Consider the following 21,538-nt stretch of genomic DNA (forward strand, 5'->3'; position numbering starts at 1 on the left):
ATAGTGCTTCAGGTTAAGAACTTTGCTTCAGGATGAGAACAGAAATCATGTTCCAGCAGCGCAGCGGCAGCAGGAGGCCCCATTAGCTAAAGTGGTGCTTCAGGTTAAGAACCATTTCAGGTTAAGAACGGACCTCCGGAACGAATTAAGTACTTAACCTGAGGTACCACTGTATGCAGTTTTAATTAGAGCAGCCAGCCAGAGAAACACTTACTTAAGGATCTGGTCAGGACCAGCCCAGGAATATTTTTAGCACCTGAGGTGAACCACAAAATGGTGCCTCCCACCCCACCAGAGAAGTAGGGGTGAGTGAAGATCTGCATCAGAAACAAGGGGGGGGGGAGAGATATACATCAGGCTCTGCTGCACCCATGGATCCTGCCACCCAAGGCAGTTGTCTCACCTTGCCTCATGTGCGGGCTGGCCCTGGGTCTGGCTGCGTGTGTGTTCAGGTCAGGCAACAAAAGCAATGAGATGATGCACATCAGTAGCCTTGACTTCAATTTAGGCTGGAGACAGATATTCGTGTGTGTACATGGGGTGGTGGTCATATAGACTGGGTAATGCTTGATGGAGGAATTGCTCATCGTTCCAGTTTGGCCTCTGGTGAAGTTTTTGAAAGTGTTTTGAGCTGCTTCAGAAACCTGCCTTACCTGTTGACTAGATGAGATAGCAGGGTAAGGATGTGGTTTGTGGGCAGAGGGCATTATTATTATTATTATTATTATTATTATTATTATTATTATTAAATTTATATACTACCCAATACCTGGAAGTCTCAGGGACATTCACAAAACAAAATCACAACATAAAACCACAAGATAAATAATCAAAATAAAAAGAACAACCCAATAACACCTTCCCCCTAAAAAGAACCACATTTTAAAAGGGCATAGGATGTCAATCTAATCAACCAAAGGCCTGGTTAAAAAGAAACGTTTTTGCCTGGTACCTAAAGGTGTATAATGAAGGTGCCAAGTGAACTTCCCTGGGGAGAGCATCCCACAGATGGGGAGCCACTGCAGAGAAGGCCCGTCAAAATGTGAGAAATGGGACTCACAGCACTCTCCTAATCTACATCCCTAAAGTGGTTTGGGCATTCACGACTCAAAGTTCAAGATAAATTAACTTTTCTAGGCATATCATAATGGGTATCCTGTGAAGAGAGTGCTTGAATACTGTAGCCAGAATAGCACCCTCTGGATATTTTGAGACAATGCTAATTATCTCATTGAAAGAGGTGGGTTTGCTTAGTGTGGAGAAGGGATGTTTAAAAGGGAAACATAAAATACCACATACTAATAATACTATAGAAGAAACATCAGCATGCTGAAGGGTTTTGTACCTTGGCTGTCCTTTGAAAGATGGGCCCTGGGAGGCAGGAGGGGGAGGAAGATATATCACCCTCTCCAGAGGGCATGCTTAATGCTCCCATGGCGAGTTATCAAGTGACTCTTGTGTCACTAGCCTAAAAACAACGCCCTTTTCCAAGGCGTGACAATTACTAGTTTTCCTTTTCCTAAAGTATAAGCAGAATCCACAGTCACTTCCCTTCACTGTTACAAAACAGTGGGTGGAGTCATACAGAAGCCCAGAAGGGTTGGCTAAAGCATTTAAATCATTCCTGATCTTAATCTTTTAAAATTTCCCTAAGACTGTCATGGAGCATTACCAGCACAGAATGCAGAGGCTGATGAGAAAGTCTACTTACATCTCCATCCACTTTCTCTCTCACTCTCTGAATGATCAAACCAAAGGAGATGGCTATGCCTCTAGAGCCCTAGGGACCAATGAGCCAGCAGAGGGAGGTGTCACAATGAAGGGCGTGTCACAAGGACCTCCGCAACCTAGCAACCACCAGCACTCAACTGACACTACTCTCAACTGACACTACCAAGTTTCCTTATATGGCTTTTAATCCATGTTCAGCTTTTTACAAGTACAGTGGTGCCTCGCAAGACGAAATTAATTTGTTCTGTGAGTTTTTTCGTTCTACGAGTTTTTTCGTCTTGTGAAGCACCACTGTGTATTGACGGTTTCCCATAGGAATGCACTGGCGGTTTTTTAAAAAAAGGCGCAAGACGTTTCGTCTTGCGAAGCAAGCCCATAGGGAAATCCGTCTTGCGAAGCAACTCAGAAAACAAAAAACTCTTTCGTCTTGCGAGTTTTTCATCTTCCGAGGCATTCGTCTTGCGAGGTACCACTGTATGTAAAATGAAATTTATTCCTTTATAGTCAAGCTTCCGTTGTTCCTGCACCTACTGAGCATTAGCTATCTAATCTACCTCTCTGCCTCTCTGGTGCAACTGCCACACACCAAAAGGCTATGGAAAGGGCCCTGTGTCTTCGACAATTCACAAAGTGATTCATTGCAGCTCCACAGCAGCCCTCTCCTTCTTTTCAGTGTCATCCTGTATTGCTGAACAGTGGAAAACCAGAAATCACCCCTCGTGTGTTTATTCATTTTATTACCCTCCTTCACTAGCAGGTCCCAGGGCAAGTTACAACTATCTAGAATTGTTGTTGTTGTTGTTGTTAATTAAATTTGTATACCCCCCTATACCCACAGACTTCAAGGCAGTTCACAGGATCAGATCACAATATAATAATACAAAATACATAATAAAAATAAAAGCAACCCAATAGCCCTCCCCCAAAAAACACATTTTATGCAATCAGATCAACCAAAGGCCTGGTTAAAAGGGAATGTTTTTGCTTGGCACCTAAAGGCGTATATAATGAAGGTGCCAAGCGAACATCCCTGGGGAGAGCATTCCACAGATGGGGAGCCACTGCAGAGAAGGCCCGTTTCATGTTTCCACTCTCTGGATCTCTCGTGGAGGAGGCACACGAAGAAAGGCCTCAGGGTATGACTGGAGAGGGTGGTGGCCCATAAATAGACCTAAGGCCAGATGGAAAGGCCTGGTAATCTTCCCCACTCCTGGGCTAAAATATCACAAATGGTCTGATTTAACCGTGTCACAAACTGGTGAGTTGATAAAACATGCTAGGCTTAGCCTCTGTCCCTCAGTGTGATGATTCGGGATGGTTCAGTGGAGAGAAAATATTTTGTTCACCCACTTAGTTCCTTTCTGCCAAAAAGACTGTGGTTTGATGCCTGGCCGGTGGTTAAGAATTCTGATTCAAGTTTCCATTTTCAGTTGTGCCCAATGATGAATCGGTCTTGCCAGCGCAGGCCTTCAAAGGATTTTGCAGTTGGAGGGAAGACGTGGAGAAGCCTTGAGTACCACCTGCATGCCATATGTTGGCAATGGGGATGTTCCTCTGGTGGGAAGAGGGATTATGCGATGGCTTCTTCAACGTTAAACAGAAGCCTCCTCATGAGAATATTTGGGGATTAAAAGAGAATAAGAACAACATCTGCAGCAATCACCGCAGAATGTTATGGCCGGTTAGCTTTTACGAGCCCAATCCAATGTCCATTGAAGTCAGTAGAAAAAAAACCACCTCGCTATTGACTCCAGTAAGCTCTGGCTCAGCTCCATTCATATGCAACTTAAAGTAGGAAACGGTGGATATTTTTCTGGCAGCAGCAATATTTTTCGTTGAACAAAAAATGGAAAGACCCAGTAACTTTCAAAGAAGTGGGCAGAACAAACATGGAAGATGTAGGGTAGCTTACAGATAGAAAAGCTATTCAAATAGGTCAGTACCAGAAGCAGAAATGGACAATTTTATGAATGGTGACATGACATTGCACACAGACCAGGTACGTTGATAAAAGCTAGTGAATGAAGAACTAACGTAGTATAAATAGGAGGAAATATAGTGATGACCAGAAGGTAGGTCTGCCAATGTATAGATAGGTCCATCAACAAGATAAATGCAGCCACCAGCCACAGTCAACATGACCAGTAGTCAAAATTTAAGGGAGTTGGAATCCAAGAACATCTGGAGGTCTATGAGTCAAAGGCAAGTGTGTTTATTTTTTGGTCTGATTTGATTCTAGCGGTTTTCTATTACAAGAAATGAAACAATCAACCTTAAAGGTGACCTTTTTCTTCAGAAATGATTAACATAGATTTGTTTATTGAATATAATTGTAAGTTATATTTTCTCTATTAAGGATTTAGTGATATGGAAATGTATTTAAATCTAATTGATTAATCAATTAACAAACTGATTAAAGAACACCTGAAACATACTTTACTGTGTGACAACCCTGTTGTTGTTGTTTAGTCGTTTAGTCATGTCCGACTCTTCGTGACTCCATGGACCAGAGCACGCCAGGCACTCCTGTCTTCCATGGCCTCCCGCAGTTTGGTCAAACTCATGCTGGTAGCTTCGAGAACACTGTCCAACCACCTCGTCCTCTGTCGTCCCTTCTCCTTGTGCCCTCCACCTTTCCCAACATCAGGGTCTTTTCCAGGGAGTCTTTTATTCTCGTGAGGTGGCTAAAGTATTGGAGCCTCAGCTTCAGGATCTGTCCTTCCAGTGAGCACTCAGGGCTGATTTCCTTCAGAATGGATGCGTTTGATCTTTTTGCAGTCCATGGGACTCTCAAGAGTCTCCTCCAGCACCATAATTCAAAAGCATCAATTCTTCGGCGATCAGCCTTCTTTATGGTCCAGCTCTCACTTCCATACATCACTACTGTGTGACAGCCCTACTACTGGTATTTTGCTGAAGTGCAACTTTATTCCCTCTTCCAAATTTTTAACTGTCTCAGAAATGCCCTGGGCACTTCTGGACTGGATCCAGACTAATAGTGAAGTCATATAGAAGTCATTGAGCTCAGTGGGACTTCCTTCCCAATATGAGTGTGTGGCATTGCAGCCTGTTAGCTGAACTTAATTCCCTTTCAGTTTAATGGGACTTCATTTAGTTATGGCTAACCGTTCACATTGATTTAAGTGCAAACAAAGTGCAACTAATTTACCTTGAACCCATCTCATTATATTTCTGAAATCTAGCCATTCCCAGATTTGTCTAGCCTTTTCACTAAAATCTATGTCTTTTGAGATTGCCTACCGCTATTGATGGGTGGCGCTGTGGGTAAAACCTCAGCACCTAGGGCTTGCCAATCGCATGGTCGGCGGTTCGAATCCCCATGGTGGGGTGAGCTCCTGTCTTTCGGTCCCAGCTCCTGCCCACCTAGCAGTTCGAAAGCACCCTTAAGTGCAAGTAGATAAATAGGTACCGCTTTATAGCAGGAAGGTAAACGGCGTTTCCGTGTGCTGCGCTGGTGCCGGCTCACCAGAGCAGCTTCATCACGCTGGCCACGTGACCCGGAAGTGTCTCCGGACAGCGCTGGCCCCCGGCCTCTTAAGTGAGATTGGCGCACAACCCTAGAGTCGGACACGACTGGCCCGTACGGGCAGGGGTACCTTTACTTTTACCCTTTACCGCTATTGATAACTACAATGGATGTGATCTATGTTAAAATAATTTGGCCTCCCACTGCTCACTAATAACTGATTGAATATTATTAACTATTTTTCTGTCCATCAGTATGTTTTTTCTTATGCTTTTGATTACTGATGTTATGTAATGTGTTTTTAATGTTGTGCACTGCCCTGCAATCTTTTGATAAAGGGTGGTATATATATTTAATAGGGACGCGGGTGGCGCTGTGGGTAAAACCTCAGCGCCTAGGACTTGCCGATCGCATGGTCGGCGGTTCGAATCCCTGCGGCGGGGTGCGCTCCCGTCGTTCGGTCCCAGCGCCTGCCAACCTAGCAGTTCGAAAGCACCCCCGGGTGCAAGTAGATAAATAGGGACCGCTTACCAGCGGGAAGGTAAACGGCGTTCCGTGCACTGGGCTGGCTCACCAGATGCAGCTTGTCACGCTGGCCACGTGACCCGGAAGTGTCTGCGGACAGCGCTGGCTCCCGGCCTATAGAGTGAGATGAGCGCACAACCCTAGAGTCTGGCAAGACTGGCCCGTACGGGCAGGGGTACCTTTACCTTTATATATTTAATAAATAATAAATAGTAATAATAATTTAAAACATATGCTTAATTCTCCTGTTGAAAGCAATGTTTGGGGCACAAAGTACCTCTGGAATTCTTCTAAAGGACTCCTAAACTGAAGTTTATGAAGGAGTTTGGAAGAAAACCTAAGTACACTCACACAGTAGGTATAATTTAAACGCTTTTTGAACGGGGAGGGAGGGAAAATCAACAGGAAAGCGAATGAAAAGGGCCATGTATTAAGCAATGCTATGGTTGCATAAAAGATCACAGGGTTCCCTAAGTGAGGATGTGCACTTGTGTTCCAAAAATATTTTCCATTCACATTGAAATCAGCAACGAGTTGCAGTTGTTCAAAGAGAAATCTGCTTCCTGCCCACACTAGATGGTTGCCTTCCAGACTGCGTAGGTGACTAAGAAGTCTACTTCCTAGACACCACAGGTGGTTTTAGGACAACTTATGTCTACCAGCCTGTACGGCTTAGTCAGTTATATCCATCCCACCGTTAGGATGGCATTTAATCCCAGAGATTTCCCTTTGGCAACAGCAAGGCACTCTCTTTCCCAGAAGGGTGGAAAAAATCCCACTGCTGTTGCTGAACTTACATGGGATATAACTTTGGCTCCAGACTGTGGCCTCAGTGCCCTTGTCTTATTTAGGCTTATTGTATTATTATTATTATTATTATAATCAGTGCTTTTTGGGGGGGGTACTCAAGGCACACACATCCTATTAAAAGTGTGGCACTTCCTGTAATACAATCATAGCTTGGAAGTCCAATGGAATCCGTTCCAGAAGTCCATTCGACTTCCAAATCTGATTATTATAATTATTATTTATATGCAGTGCTTTCTTCTTTAAAAAAATGTTTAGGGGTACTCTTATTTTCCTACACATATTGAAATACTGCCCCTCAATGAGGCCAAACTTAGATTCACAAAATGTTTAGGGGTATGCATACCCCTGTGTCCCCCCCCCCAAGGGGGGGAAACACTGTTTATATCTCACCTTTTCCCCAGAACAGGACTCAAGGTGATTTACAGAAATCAAGAACAACACAGACTAAACACAGAAAGCTAAAAGCTTAAAGGGGTAATAGCTAAAAAGTAATTAAACTATAATTAAAACAAATTATTAAAATACAGATTGTGAAAACAACCCACAGCCCCTCCCAGATCTGTTCTGGGTCATCATCCCCCCGACCTTCCAGAGCACATTTGAAGGGTGTAATATGGGACACATGAAGGGAGAGGAGGAAAGGGGAAGTTTCATAGCATGAGCCGAAGGCTTGGCTCAAATGGGATGACTTGTGTTGGATGCAAGCACAACACTTTCATTCAGTTGAAACCGCTCTGTTCCATTTCGAATGGGTTTTCCTTGTTATATCACTGTGACAGTTTGATCTGTTTTCATAAGTGTCAATTACATTGTTGTAACTCCTGTGGGATTGAATGGTGAAGGGTGGGTAGGAAATTATATTGATAAATAGCAAACTGTACATATGTTGGGGGCCTGGTTCACAGTTTTCCCCTCCTCTTTCTTTAACTTGTTACTTTTTCCAATCTCTATTCTAACAGGGAAGCAGGGAAGCTCAGATGATTAAGAGTAATGGAAGTCTTGTAAAAATAGCTACCGATATAAAGGAGTTGAGGGAATACTTGGGAAATAGCAATGTACGCAAAGCAGCAAGAGAAGGCAAGTGGAAGCTGAGTGGCGGGCGGGCAGGGAACACTAGTGGACTGTGGGAAATGTAGTCATTTGCATGTCAAGGTCCCCAGGGCCACCCCAATAACTCACACATCACGCAGAATTTTTTGTTTAAGGTTTTTGGCATAATTTTGGCCACAACTTTATTAAAATACAAAAAATGTGAGTGGTTGCTTAGGCATTGGTTGCGACTATCTGCCCCCCTGTGGGGTACACACTGACATTCCGCATGCCTGCGAAAGTCAGAAAAGGGGAATACACTTGGGGGTAGCGACTGAGCAGGGAACCTGCCCTCAGCCCTCCCCAAATGCAACCAGGGGCTCTTGCGTGGCCCGAGCCCCTTGACAGGGTTGGCCAAAAGCAATAGTGAGCCCCTGTATTCCTTTAACAGAATCCCTTGCAGCAGCAGCATTAGAGGGGCAGGCACAGCCAATCCATGCCCCTCAACCAACCAAGCCATAAACCAGTGCCTAACGGCAACCTTACAAGTTGTGACGATTTGCTACGCAGTGGGCAAAAACCAAATGGCCCCAGCCAATCTGCCAGATGGACAAAATTCCTACTGGGCACCTGCCCCAAGAGCAGACGGCCGCATGACAGGCATAGCAAGGTCAAAGCGAACAACCCTAAATATAGGGAGGGGGGACAGGCAATCCGATGCACAGGGCGAAAAGAGGAAGCTCTACGCTTCGTGCAGGGAGTTTTAGCATTTCTGGCTGTCAATCAACAAATGGCAACATTAGCTTCTTCCCAACAACAAGGGAAGCCCAATCACAACAGTGGCCAACGATCAATTAGCCCGCCCCACAACTTTGGAGTGTCCTGGTGCCCCCACAGCAACACATGCTCTCCATGAAGGAGAACACGCTTTCTGATAGTGACATTTAAGGCTCATACATGGCGGGGTGGTGGTGGTAAGAATCTGTTCTATGGATACACTTGAAACTTCACTAAGGAGAGGTGCCAAGTTCTTCATTTGCAGCTTATTCCATTGCCAGACTTCCCTTAGAGTTGCTGAGAGGAGATTTTGCTTCTGGAGCAGATCAGGATGAGCTATACCTCTACTGTTTATTATTGTAGTTTAACATGGAAAGATAACTGACATGGTGCATTGTACACATACATCAAAGTTAATGCACTGCACAGCTGGATATCATGGCAGACTTGGGATTACTGTATTTTGTGCTTGGGGACAAATTGTCAGTTACAAAGTGCACTTAGGCAAGTAACAACCTATCTTATAACTTGTTTTGGGAAGGTATATATCCTAAACAGCAGGCTAGGATATATTAATATGCATCTGAAGAAGAAGTTGAATTCAGACATAGTCATGCTTAGAGTAGAACCACTGAAATCAGCTGTACTTGCATTAATAAAAACCAGCACGTCCCACTGGTCTGAATGGGACTGCTGTAAGAAGGACATAAATCTGGAGCCGACCCACTTATTGGGCATGCATGACAAGGTCTTTTTTGGTGTTACTCTCAGATTGCAGAATGCCTTCCCTTTGGAGCCACAATCAACCTCCAGTCTTACTGATTTGGGGAAAGGTTTCTAGACACCTTTTTAATGGCCTTTCAGATTTTCTAGCAGCGTTGATATTATATGATATTGCTAGAGGGACGCGGGTGACGCTGTGGTCTAAACTATTGAGCCTCTTGGGCTTGCTAATCGGAAGGTCAGTGGTTTGAATCCCCATGATGGGGTGAGCTTCCGTTGCCCTGTCCCAGCTCCTGCCAACCTAGCAGTTCAAAAGCATGCCAGTGCAAGTAGATAAATAGGTACTGCTGTGGCAGGAAGGTCAACAGTGTTTCCTTGCGCTCTGGTTTCTGTCACAGTGTTCAGTTGTGCCAGAAGCGGTTTAGTCCTGCTGGCCACATGACCCAGAAAACTGTCTGTGGACAAATGCCGGCTCCATTGGACTGAAAGAAAGATGAGCGCCCAAACCCATAGTCGCCTTTGACTGGACTTAACTGTCCAGGGGTCCTTTACCTTTACCTTTACCTTAATGCAGAATCCCCAAATAGTGGCACCAATTGATTGGTACCCAACAACCTTTACCTTTTACCGATATGATATTGCTGCTCTTATTTTTGACTTGCTATAAAATGCCTTGACATTTTTCAGAAAGGCGGTATAAATATATATATTTAAAATAAATGAGATTAATAATAATAATAATAATAATAATAATAGTATCAGACCACTACTCTCATGTATGTTGAATGGAAAGCCATGATTTGTCTACAAATCTGAAGGAGCGTCTCCACCCCCATCATTCTGCCCGGACACTGAGGTCCAGCTCCGAGGGCCTTCTGGCGGTTCCCTCACTGCGAGAACCCAAGTTACAGGGAACCAGGCAGAAGGCCTTCTTGGTAGTGGCACCTGCCCTGTGGAACGCCCTCCCAACAGATATCAAAGAGAACAACAACTACCAGACTTTTAGCAGACATCTGAAGGCAGCCCTGTTTAGGGAAGCTTTTAATGTTTGATGTATTACAGTATTTTAATACTTTTTGGAAGCCGCCCAGAGTGGCTGGTGAAGCCCAGCCAGATAGGCAGGGTATAAATAATAAATTATTATTATTATAATAATAGAAGGACTTCTCTCATAACTGATGCAATATATCTGTCTTTTCTCCTCTGAAATCCATGACCAAGTGAAAATGTATTCCATGCCACATTTTCATGATAGTCTCCCAGCATCTCCAGATTTTTCCACATATGATAATTTCTTTGCATAAAATGCATGCACCAGTGAAATCATATACAAAAATGGGTTATATTTAGGGAAATTGCTTGGCAAAAGACCCCCCCAAAAAATGGATACAATAATATGCATTTTGAAACTGCATACTAAATTGCCGGTCAATTTTTGCTAGGGTTTTTATATATAATAAATCATAAACTGCTGTGGATATGTGATTTCTCAGTCAAGTGGGTATGTATATTTGTGCATATGCATTTAAGTGTAGATAGATGCACCTGAAGAATTGACTTAAGGGATGGTTATATCAGAGTTACTGGTTGTGTTAGCCAGTCCTGAGATATAAGGTAAAGGGGCCCCTGACCATTAGGTGCAGTCGTGGCCGACTCTGGGATTGCGGTGCTCATCTCACTTTATTGGCCGAGGGAGCCGGCATACAGCTTCCAGATCATGTGGCAAGCATGACTAAGCCGCTTCTGGCGAACCAGAGCAGTGCATGGAAATGCCGTTTACCTTCCCGCTGGAGCGGTACCTTTTTATCTACTTGCACTTTGGCGTGCTTTCAAACTGCTAGGTTGGCAGGAGCAGGGACCGAGCAACGGGAGCTCACCCTGTCACGGGGATTCGAACCGCTGACCTTCTGATCGGCAAGTCCTAGGCTCTGTGGTTTAACCCACAGCACCACCCGCATCCCTAGTCCTGAGATAGCTAACACTTAAAGCTAGTATTTAGTGCAGCTATGCCCTCTTATTTGTTTCAACCATTAAACAGAAACTGGGTTGAAAGCAACTGGGAAGAATCTTAGCTTGCCTCTGTTGCCTTGTAAATACTTCTCTACCTTGAGATTTAGGTGATCGTATGTAAGTTATACTGTGCAGTCAAGAGTGTTTTGCTTAGCCACGTTTCTTGTCTGCCTCACCCAAATTTCATCTCTGACTTTGTTATACAACATTACAGGCGGAGGAGCGAATGAATGTCTGCCATCTGCTCTATGCTACTTAAGGATGATTTCTCTAATTAGGTCAAATTGACTTGCTGTCAATGATTAAACGTAATAGGTAATAATAAGTTGGCTTAATCATTGGCCACCATTATTGTTAGTTCATTGATTGCAATAATTTCAAAAATTACCCATTGGAATAAAATATGTTTAGCACCTGGTTTGTCCTTTTTTGGGGGGAAACATCTGTGATAAATATGTAATAGATGTGGAATTTTATGTCTCTTGATCTGGAAGGAAGTAAATAATCCTCAGTTTTAAGTGTGTGAATGGGCATAGATTTATTATTGGACAAGGAGAGGATCAAATAAAAATCAGTGTAAAATTTACTGCAGGGACTTAAAGAACTGTCAAAAAGAATGAATCATGTTCTCCATACTGAGGATTCCTGACAGTGTCTCCTAACTTCAGTTTCACCAAGATTTGTGGCTCTATTGGTGATAAGAGCTGCACGTGGACAGGTTAATAGTAGATGCTCATATTCTGAGAATCTGGGTTCAGCCTTTGGAAGACAACCGATCATGGACCAAATGCATTCACTTTCAACTATGGCTGTCCCTGTTTGGCCCTCTCATGAAATTTTCTCTCGCATCAAAGTCTGAATGTTAACAAAAATATGATTGATCTTCCCTGGTTCTAAGATGACTTTGACCATTACAATGAATTTGCTTTGCCCTCTTTTTATATTTGCACACTGGTCAGGACAGTGGTGTTACTTGCAAACAATTTTTGCAAATCAGCTCCTGGTTTCCTACCATCATATGGAAATCTTAGGGAAGATATACAATCTGGGATTTTTTTTTTACAGAACAATTCAGGCACCTAATGACTTCCAGCTTCTAAAGATGCCAACTAGCTTCCTGAATCCCAATCAGTCAATTTTAAGCACCATCAAGTTAAAAAAAGAAACCCCAAACAGCATTTACCCATATCTCCCAGTGGGACATTTAAGTTAAGAGTACAGTTCTATTTTTCACTTTCTTAGATTTCTTCTCTTGACTAGTGTTTTATTTTTAATAGCACTCTTTTAAAGAAAACCCAAAGATTATGGTTCTTACAAATTTGAAGACAACCAGTGAAATGTCTGGATATTATTTATCCATGGAACTTCTTTTTTTTACTTGCCAGAATTAGCAAACACTCTTTTGAGTTGCATCCTTCTGCGGCTGCAAGTGTTTGAACTACACATGTATTTTTTTAATGCCAGCCTTGGAAAAAGGAGTGATGCTTTGGCTGATTCCACCTTTTGTCTACTGTTCCATTGCCCAGTTTCCCCATATTTTTAGCATCTTTAATGTATCTTAAATAAAAGTTGTAATACCTGTATTATCAAATGTTCATTAATTGTTTATTCAACATGTCAATCAGTAAAGTTATGTCTATGCGCTCCTGCTTATATTCACTGGAATTTTGCAGAATGGCTTTAGGAAATATAATAGTCCAAGTCTTCAAACCTCTGAACCTTTTTTCCTGTAGTTGCTCCTTAGCAATAGTGTATCACTAGGACACGGGTGGCGCTGTGGTCTAAACCACTGAGCCTCTTGGGCTTGCCGATCAGAAGGTCAGCGGTTCAAATCCCCACGACAGGGTGAGTTCCCATTGCTCGGTCCCTGCTCCTGCCAACCTAGCAGTTCGAAAGCACATCAAAGTGCAAGTAGATATATAGGTACCGCTCTGGTGGGAAGGTAAACAGCGTTTCCATGCGCTGCTCTGGTTCGTCAGAAGCGGCTTAGTCATGCTGGCCACATGACCCGGAAGCTGTATGCCGGCTCCCTCGGCCAATAAAGCGAGATGAGTGCCGCAACCCCAGAGTCGTCTGCGACTGGACCTAATGGTCAGGGGTCCCTTTACCTTTACCTTTTAGGACTGCCTAGCTAGTTGTTGTTGTTTTACTGTTTTCTGTAACATAAAATGTGTGCTTCTTATTTTTTTATAGCAACTGTGGGGTTGCAAGAAATTACCCCCTTCCTTTGACAGATGGAGGTGATCTGGCAAAAAGATCTGGGGACTCACCCAGTGTAGTGATTCATCTTTAGTTCATTCCCATTGGTCTCAGAAGAATCAAGAACATGCAGTGCTTGATCATCTCAACCTCACCAAATAGTTCTATGTATTTGTTTGTTGAGTAGGGCTCAACAGAGATAAACCAGGTGTCATATATCATGGAGGAGCAGAGTGAGGGGAAGTGAGTATGTCAGAGAGGGAATATTATGTTTGCTCCAGTGTCCTACAGCAGGGAACCTTCTAGATTCTCCTGGCTCTTGTCCAAGAACAGCAACAAGTGCACTTTCTTGAAAGTGAAGAAGCCAAGCCTCATTTTAGCAAACTGACAGTGCAAACTCAGTAACAGGAAAAGAGCGGGAATGTGTCCAGGCACTCCTAGGCACCAGCGATGTGGAAAAGATCACATCAACTCAGGAGAGAACCTTCAGTGTTCCCTAAAGGCAGTTATTATATTGTAGTAGTTGGCTGTATTTTGGTTTATGACAAATTGTGTGGTATCCAGTGCTGAAGCTCCACTGGCGCAACAGACTTCTGTGCATGCAGCGGAACTTCCTCTTCCTCTCCTGTCCCTTCCAGACCCCTGCACACCTTCAAAATCAGCTCCAGAAGGTTGGGAGACCCTCTGGAACAGATGTGGGGGATGCATTGAGGGAGGAGAGGAAACAGAAGTCCCATTGGAGCAGTGGAACTAAGCAGAGGGAACATTGGATACAATCCTGCCCAGAGCCTTACATATGGGGAGAGCTATACATTCAGTTAAGTAGAATATTCTTCCGTCAACCACACCAGACATAACAACTCGATCTGCCTGCTCAGATGTACCGTATCTTTTTACAAAGCTATTGTTTACAAAGTTAGTGTACAACCAACTTTGCTGTATGCTAGTGAAACATGGACCACTTATAAACACCAGCTCCTTGAAAGATTCCATCAATGGTGTCTCTGAAAATTTTTACACATCACTTGAGAAGACAGGCAAACTAATTTTACATATTAAAAAGTTACAAATCTTAGTAACAATGCATTGGTGCTAATGGCCCAAGATTAGACCATGATGAACACGTTCTCTCAAACTAGCTGATTATATAAACTCGCTTTTTTTGGTCCTTATTTCGTTTTTGTGTCACTTAAACAATTTATTTTGGGGGCCTCAAAATCTGGATGTGGCCTCGACTTCTGAGGAAGTCTTGCCTGTAGTTCCCGTTTGAGTGTAAATTTGGTGACCCTTGCTGTACAATGTGTCAGATAGTCCCAACAGCCCTTCTTTGATGAGAATCAACAATGTCTTTCTTAAAACCAAAGTATGCCAATTGGCTTAAAAACACTCCACGGTATAAAGGAGCACTTTCAAGTGTGGAATCTTCTTTTGGTGGAAATGTCCTGTTTTGCTTTGCAAAAGTCTTTGTTCTCTTTTCCAAGTTTTCGTTTTCTCTCCTAGGGTGATGACTGTGAAATCTTCAAGGAAATGCAGCAGGTCAGGCATTTATAGATTCTTAAATATAAACTGCTTGATTCTGTGCTGCTTAAACTTAACTAAAATGCTTTTCCAGGTGTTCAGTGCCTTCATATGCGTTACAATTTCCAAAGCTTTCCCTCCAACAGATGTGAAATGCAATGATCTCCAGTTTCCTGGTCTTTAATCTCTTGACCTTTTTAAAACTAATGGAGTTGTATTTGCCACTTTCTAATCCTCAGGAATTATGCCTCCCTGGGCACATTTTTAAACTTGTCATTTTCATTTCGTACCCTTTAATAAATTCCACAACATCACATTAACTTGCACCTCATCTATGTTACTTGATCCTTGAAGCAACATGTATCTTTCCCATTTCCTGCTGTTTGCCCTGAAAAATAGAACCATTCCCTGGGGTTCCAGGTCTTACAAATATCACAAGCATGAATCTAGAACCCTACAAGAAGGGGAACGCATCTGATGTGGGGATTTTTGAAGGAGCAGGCAAGGAAAGGGTTAAGAATCCTCACACGGCTTCTCTACTGTTGGATTTGTCCTAAGGACCATAAATGCACCAGTTTGATATATAAGCCAGGCATGATGGGAGTCCCTGAGGCAACACAAATTGAAATGACCAGAGAAGATAAAGCTCCTTCAATTATTTTGGACTCTTTCCAATGCTTATCTCTGCTCTGTGCAAACATAACAAAGAGAGAGTGTGTCTGTCAGCATAGGATAGTGGTTAGAGTGACTAGGACTGGGGAGACCCAGATTCAAATCAGCCCATGATGCTTGCTAGGCAACCCTGGGCCAGTCAGTATCTCTTCCCTTAACCTAATCATAGGGTTGTTGTGAGGATAAGATGCAAAGTGGGGGAAACCATGTCTACTGCCATTAACTCCTTGGACGTAAGCAAACAAAGGACTCATTCCACAGCTGGGTTGATAAACAAGCTTACCAGCCAATCAAACAATGACTTAAATCGGGGGTTGGCAACCTAAGTCCCTTGGGCCACAAGCGGTCATTTAACCGGCCCCCGAGCCGCCCCCGAACCGAGCCGCCCTCTCAGCAAGTCCTTGCAGCGCAGCATGGCACAGGGACTTGCTTTTGCGGCGTCGCAAATCGCGTCTGTGCAAACGCAGACACCAGAAATCGTGGGTGGGCACCCGTGATCCAGACCATAGAGGGATCTCCACTGGAGTGAAACAGCCCAGGAAAGGTAAACTTTGCCGATCCCTGACTTAAATAATCTTGCCCTCCTATCCTCCCAATCATTGCCTGCTCTCTAATTTTCTCCCACTGTTATCACTTCCTGCTCCACCAGCTCAATAAATCTACCCAAGTGTCCCACAGTCAGGTGGCTAGATTAGAACTACCGTGGCTTTCTAGGCACCCATTGGTAGGCATCTTCCCGCAGCCAGAAGAGGAGTGGGCAGGAATCTCTAGGCAGAGAATGAGTGGGCAGGGTCAAGGTTGATGGTCTGTTATGCAAGTCATAGAATAATGGACTTGTACAGTTGGAAGAGGGATGCAGGTGGCACTGTGGATTAAACCACAGAGCCTAGGACTTGCTTATCAGAAGGTCGGCGGTTCGAATCCCTGCAATGGGGTGAGCTCCCGTTGTTTGGTCCCTGCTCCTGCCAACCTAGCAGTTCGAAAGCACGTCAAAGTGCAAGTAGATAAATAGGTACTGCTCTGGAGGGAAGGTAAATGGTGTTTCCGTGCACTGCTCTGGTTTTGCCAGAAGCGGCTTAGTCATGCTGGCCACATGACCCGGAAGCTGTACGCCGGCTCCCTTGGCCAATAAAGTGAGATATGCGCCGCAACCTCAGAGTTGGCCATGACTCTGGCCATGACATGGTCAGGGGTCCCTTTACCTTTACCTTTACAGTTGGAAGGGACCCTGAGGTCGTATCACCCAACCCCCTGTCATGCAGGAATTTCAGCTAAAGCATCCATGACAGATGGTCATCCAACTTCTGTTTAAAAACCTCCAAGGAAGGAGAGTTCTGTTCTGCAGACGGGCTTGGGACTCTGAGAACATATGGTGGCCTGGTTGTTTGTTTTTTATTTCGTCTGTCTTCACCCTTGGGGAAGGGGCTCATTGTTACCAAGTTTTGATTCAGCACTGTATTTGTTTTTGTCATATATTACAAAAGTGGCCCAGATCGGACCGCTGTGGAATGCTTGCTTAATGGGATAACGTATCTCAAATAATGAGTCAACAAAGCTTTTGTGGTTCCAGGCTAAGGACCTGCTTACATTATTAGCTCGTGTATAATCAGTGGCTGTGCCACCCAATGTGAAAGGAAATGTAAATACAGATGGTCAGAAATAAATGGCACCCCTGGAAGTTGTTGGACTACAACTCTCAGCTTCCCTGATTGTTGGTCATGCAAGCTGGGGCTGATGGGAGTTGGAGTCCAACAAAATCTGCTAGCAGAAGACTAGTTTATATCCCTTTGCTACCTACCATGAAGAAACATGTGACACTGTAGAACAGCAGTTCTCAACCTGTGGGTCCCCAGATGTCGTTGGACTACAACTCCCATCATCCCTGAGCTCTGGCCTTGCTAGCTAGGGGTGATGGGAGTTGTAGTTCAACAACATCTGGGGACCCACAGGTTGAGAAAGGCTGCTGTAGAAGAAGTGGACAGAAAGGACATTGTGATCTACTAGTTGATCTCTGGTTGAGTTGCAGTGGATCCACATGTATTTCTGACTAGCAAAAATGAAAAGGTTTTTCCCCACCCTAAATTGAGGTATTGAGGTATTATTACTATTATTTGCAGCATTTACATTTGTATACCTTCCTTTATCCGAAGATCACAGGACAATATAAAAACACAAAATGAGAGCACATTTGTAGTAGCAGCCAGGTCACCAAGGTAGCATATGAATTGGACCGTGGGCTCGCTAAATTATATAATGACAACTTCAGGAGGCCTAGACTCTGAGGAGAATATTTACTCTTTGCCTTGTGCTGTTGTCCCTGACTAAGGGAGGGCAGAGCAAACCTGAAAGAACTAGAGGCTGTGTTTAGACTGCCTGTCGGATTTACATCATGATCTGAGGGCTTCAGATATCAAAGTGATGTGTTTGGTGCAACTCACTAGGACAGTGTGAGATTTGTAACGTGGCCCATAACAAAAGACAGCAAATTCTTTAACTACATAATCCATACCCTGGAAAATCAGTCCAGTGGCAACAATTAACACAATACAGTAAGCAGAGGGTTTCATGTGGTTCTTGTGGTTGGGGTGATTGATGAAGCAGGTGTGTTTTCAAAAGTTCTCTGAGGGGAAAGGGTAGGGTTTTAGAGGATTGACAAGGACATCCTTAGAAGCTGTTGTACACTGTCAGGGCTGGCTCCGGGTCCCAGCTCACCAAGGACCAACGCTAGCCGATAGTACAGTATCAAAGTCTTTATTGAAGAATAGTCTCCATTTACAAGTCTCAGCGTCCCAGCCCTACGTCTGGACTTTAGACCGGCGAAGCTCTGTCTGGATCTCCACCCCCCGTGCACCAGTTCAAGACTCTAATCTTACTCCACCTCTTCCTTCTCTCTCTCTTCCTCTGGGTCTTACTACCCCCCGGGGTCTCATTCCTCCTGGACTCTTCCGACGCGGAGCTAGACCCCTCTGACTCCTCCCCCTCTCTTCGGCGGGCTTTAGGACCTGGCTCCTTACCCGGGCTGCCCACCTTGCCGCCCTCCTGTACATTTGAACTTGGCGCGCGCGCGCGTTTTACTTTCCGGATGACCGTTTCCTCGCTCCCTGACGAGGGTGTGGCCACTCCTGCCTCACGTTCTCCCTCTGCCTGCGCGCTCCCTGATCCCGATGCCTTAGACTCCTCCCCCCTACTGCACTCTGGGGGGGACGCTGGTCCGGATTTCCAGCTGCTACTCTCTGAGTCCCCTTCTTCCCGAGGTGTCCCCCTGGGCACTCCCCTTGCCCTGACCATGGGGGCCCCTTTCTGTGAATCCTCCGAGTCACTGGAGAGACTCAGAGATCTTGGACTACTGTCGCCGCTGACATTTCCTTCCGACTCCTCCCCCTCGCTCTCTGTTTCTTCCCTCTCCAGTGACTCTGCTCCTGAACCCCTGACATCCATCCCCCCCTCGAAGCCCCCCCTTCCCCCCTCCCCTTCCTCCGGCGGGGGTGCTGGGTGCTCCGTCGTTGTGGGGGTGAATGGTGGATACAGTTCGTCCCCCGTGGCGTGCATCCAGTTAGAGAAATCCGGCTCGTCCTCCATGTCTTCGCCGACCTCGTTCTCCTCTGCTTCCATCTCCGTGCCGCCATGCTCGAACCCAACGTCCTCCCCCATCACGTCCATGTCCCTCTCACCCTCGTTCCCCTCTGGGTCCGTTGCCTGCCAAGGGCCCCTCAGCCACCTCTCCTCTCCTCGATTGTCCCACCAAAACGAGCGGTCTGAGGCAAACCCCGAGGGCGAGCCCTCCGGTGAACGTGTGTCTAATGGTGGTTCTTCGTCCGAGGTGAATCCCTGGAACGTGCTGGTAGAAAGCGTGGGTGTGAAAAGCCAGTCGTCGAAATACTCGGCTGGCATGGGCCTGTGTGGGAACAAGGCATGAAACTCCTCTTTGAGGAGAGGCTCGTCCAGGGCATAGTCCGGCACCCAACTGTTGGCGCTGGCCGGGGTACCTTCCCTTGCGAGAAAATATTCTACTCCCTCTTCCCCCCATCTCGAGTCCAAAATCTCTGTGACCTGGTTGATGGGTTCCCTTCTTGGCGACTCCCTCCTTGGGGGGATCTCCTTATACTGGTCTGGTGCCGTGCCCTGCGCCTGAAATCGGTGAGGTGCTTTGTAGGGCGTGAGCACCGACCTATGGAATACTGGGTGCATTCTGGATCCTTCCGGAAGTGTCAACCGGAAGGCCACCGGATTGATCTGTGCCTCAACTAGGTAAGGTCCTAGCTGCTTATGTCCGAGTTTCTTCTTAGCTAAGGATCTGGTCGGCACTGCGTGGGCCGCTAACCACACCCAGTCTCCCACCTGTATGTCTTCACCAACCCTCCTGTGCTTGTCAGCCTGCAGTTTGTATGCGTGCTTTGCCAGCTCTAACTGCCTCCTAAGCTGCTCGTGGACTTCCTGCAATTCCGCCGCCAAGACTTCCGCTGCCTGTGGCTCCCCCTCCCCCAGTCTCTCTAATCCCGGGAAGGTTCTGGGATGCCTCCCGTTGTTGGCGAAGAACGGCGTCACCCCTGTGGACACGTGCTTCGTGTTGTTGTAAGCGAACTCAGCGAGCGGCAGGTAGTCCACCCATGTCGTCGGCTGTTGATTTGCGTAGCATCTCAGGTACTGCTGCATGACGGCGTTGACGCGTTCCGCTTGTCCATTGGTCTGCGGGTGTCTCGCCGACGCTAGGTTGATCTTGACGTTCAGGAAACCCATCAGCTTCTGCCAGAAGCTCGAAATGAACTGGCGCCCCCTGTCGGACAAGATAGACCGTGGCAGTCCATGCACTCTGAAGACGTGGTCTATGAACAGTTTGGCGGTCTGTTCTGCCGTGGCGACCTTCGCGCACGGAATGAAGTGGGCCATTTTAGTGAACATGTCCACCACCACTAGCACTGCCGTTTTACCCCTTGAGCTGGGTAAATCCGTGACAAAGTCCAGGGCCACCCTCTCCCACGGTTCGCTCGGAGTCTGCAGCGGTTCGAGCAGTCCCGCCGGAGGTTTGTGGACTGACTTGGCCCTTTGGCAGGTGTCGCACCTCGAGACGTACTCCGCGACTTCCCCCCGCATCTTGGGCCACCAAAAATCTCTGGCAACGAGTTCTGCCGTCTTCTCCTTGCCAAAGTGCCCGGCGGTGGGTGCGTCGTGTAACTGCTGCAGTACTTTCGCCCGGAGGTCGTCTCCCGGTACGTAGAGGGCCCCTCTGCGGATGAGCAATCCGTCTCGTACTTGGAACTCGTCGTCCTTCACCGTGCCCTTGTGCACCTCCTCCATCTTGGCTTGTGCAAAGGGGTCCCTCTGCAGTGCTCGACGGACCGCCTCCAAGTCCACGGTTGCTGCAGCGCACGCCCACGCTTTCGGAGCGAAAATGTGCTTGGCCGCTGCTGGTGCCGCCTCTTCGAGGTATTGCGGCTTCCTGGACAGTGCATCCGCCATGATGTTGTTGTCGCCTGGGATGTATTCTATCCTGAAGTCGAAATCCGCGAAAAATTCCGCCCATCTGATGTGCCGCTGGTTTAGGAATCTTGCCGTGCGCCAGTACTCCAGGTTCTTATGATCCGTGCGGACCTGCACGGTGTGCTTGGCCCCGACGAGGAAGTGTCGCCACGCCTTGAATGCTGCATGAATGGCCAGCAACTCCCTGTCCCAGATGGTGTAGTTTTGCTCCGACTTGCTGAGCTTCCTAGAGTAGAAGGCACACGGTCTCCAGTCCCCATGCGGGTCCTCCTGCAACAGTACGGCGCCCACGGCTCTGTCTGAGGCGTCTGTTTCAACCCTCATCGGTTTGCTGGGATTCACATGCAGTAGCTGCCCTTCGGACGCGAAGAGACGCTTAAGGTTCTGAAAGGACTGCTCCGCTTGCTCCGTCCAGATGAACTTCTTCTTCTTAGAGCTGAGCGTGTCAGTAATGGCCGCCGTCTGCATCGCGAACCCCTTGATGAACTTGCGGTAAAAGTTGGCGAACCCCACAAACCGCTGGACCTCCTTCCGATTGCGCGGGCTCTTCCAGTCCAACACTGCGCGAACCTTGGCGCT

General features: G+C 46.1%; 1 protein-coding gene across 1 annotated transcript in view; it reads left to right on the top strand.

The window, feature by feature from the left end:
* Positions 1 to 1,245: 1,245 nt before the first annotated feature.
* Positions 1,246 to 21,538, top strand: part of LOC310673408 (uncharacterized protein) — an 81,595-nt gene continuing 61,302 nt past the window's right edge. Inside the window, exons 1-3 of the mRNA XM_083431880.1 lie at positions 1,246 to 1,944; positions 5,999 to 6,097; positions 14,792 to 14,827. Of these exons, the coding sequence (XP_083288006.1) occupies positions 6,059 to 6,097; positions 14,792 to 14,827 (75 nt within the window). The 5' untranslated portion in view covers positions 1,246 to 1,944; positions 5,999 to 6,058. The remainder of the gene's footprint in view (positions 1,945 to 5,998; positions 6,098 to 14,791; positions 14,828 to 21,538) is intronic.

The sequence above is a fragment of the Podarcis tiliguerta genome (genome assembly GCF_965153285.1).
Source record: "Podarcis tiliguerta genome assembly, chromosome: 3".
NCBI classification, from domain to species: domain Eukaryota; kingdom Metazoa; phylum Chordata; class Lepidosauria; order Squamata; family Lacertidae; genus Podarcis; species Podarcis tiliguerta.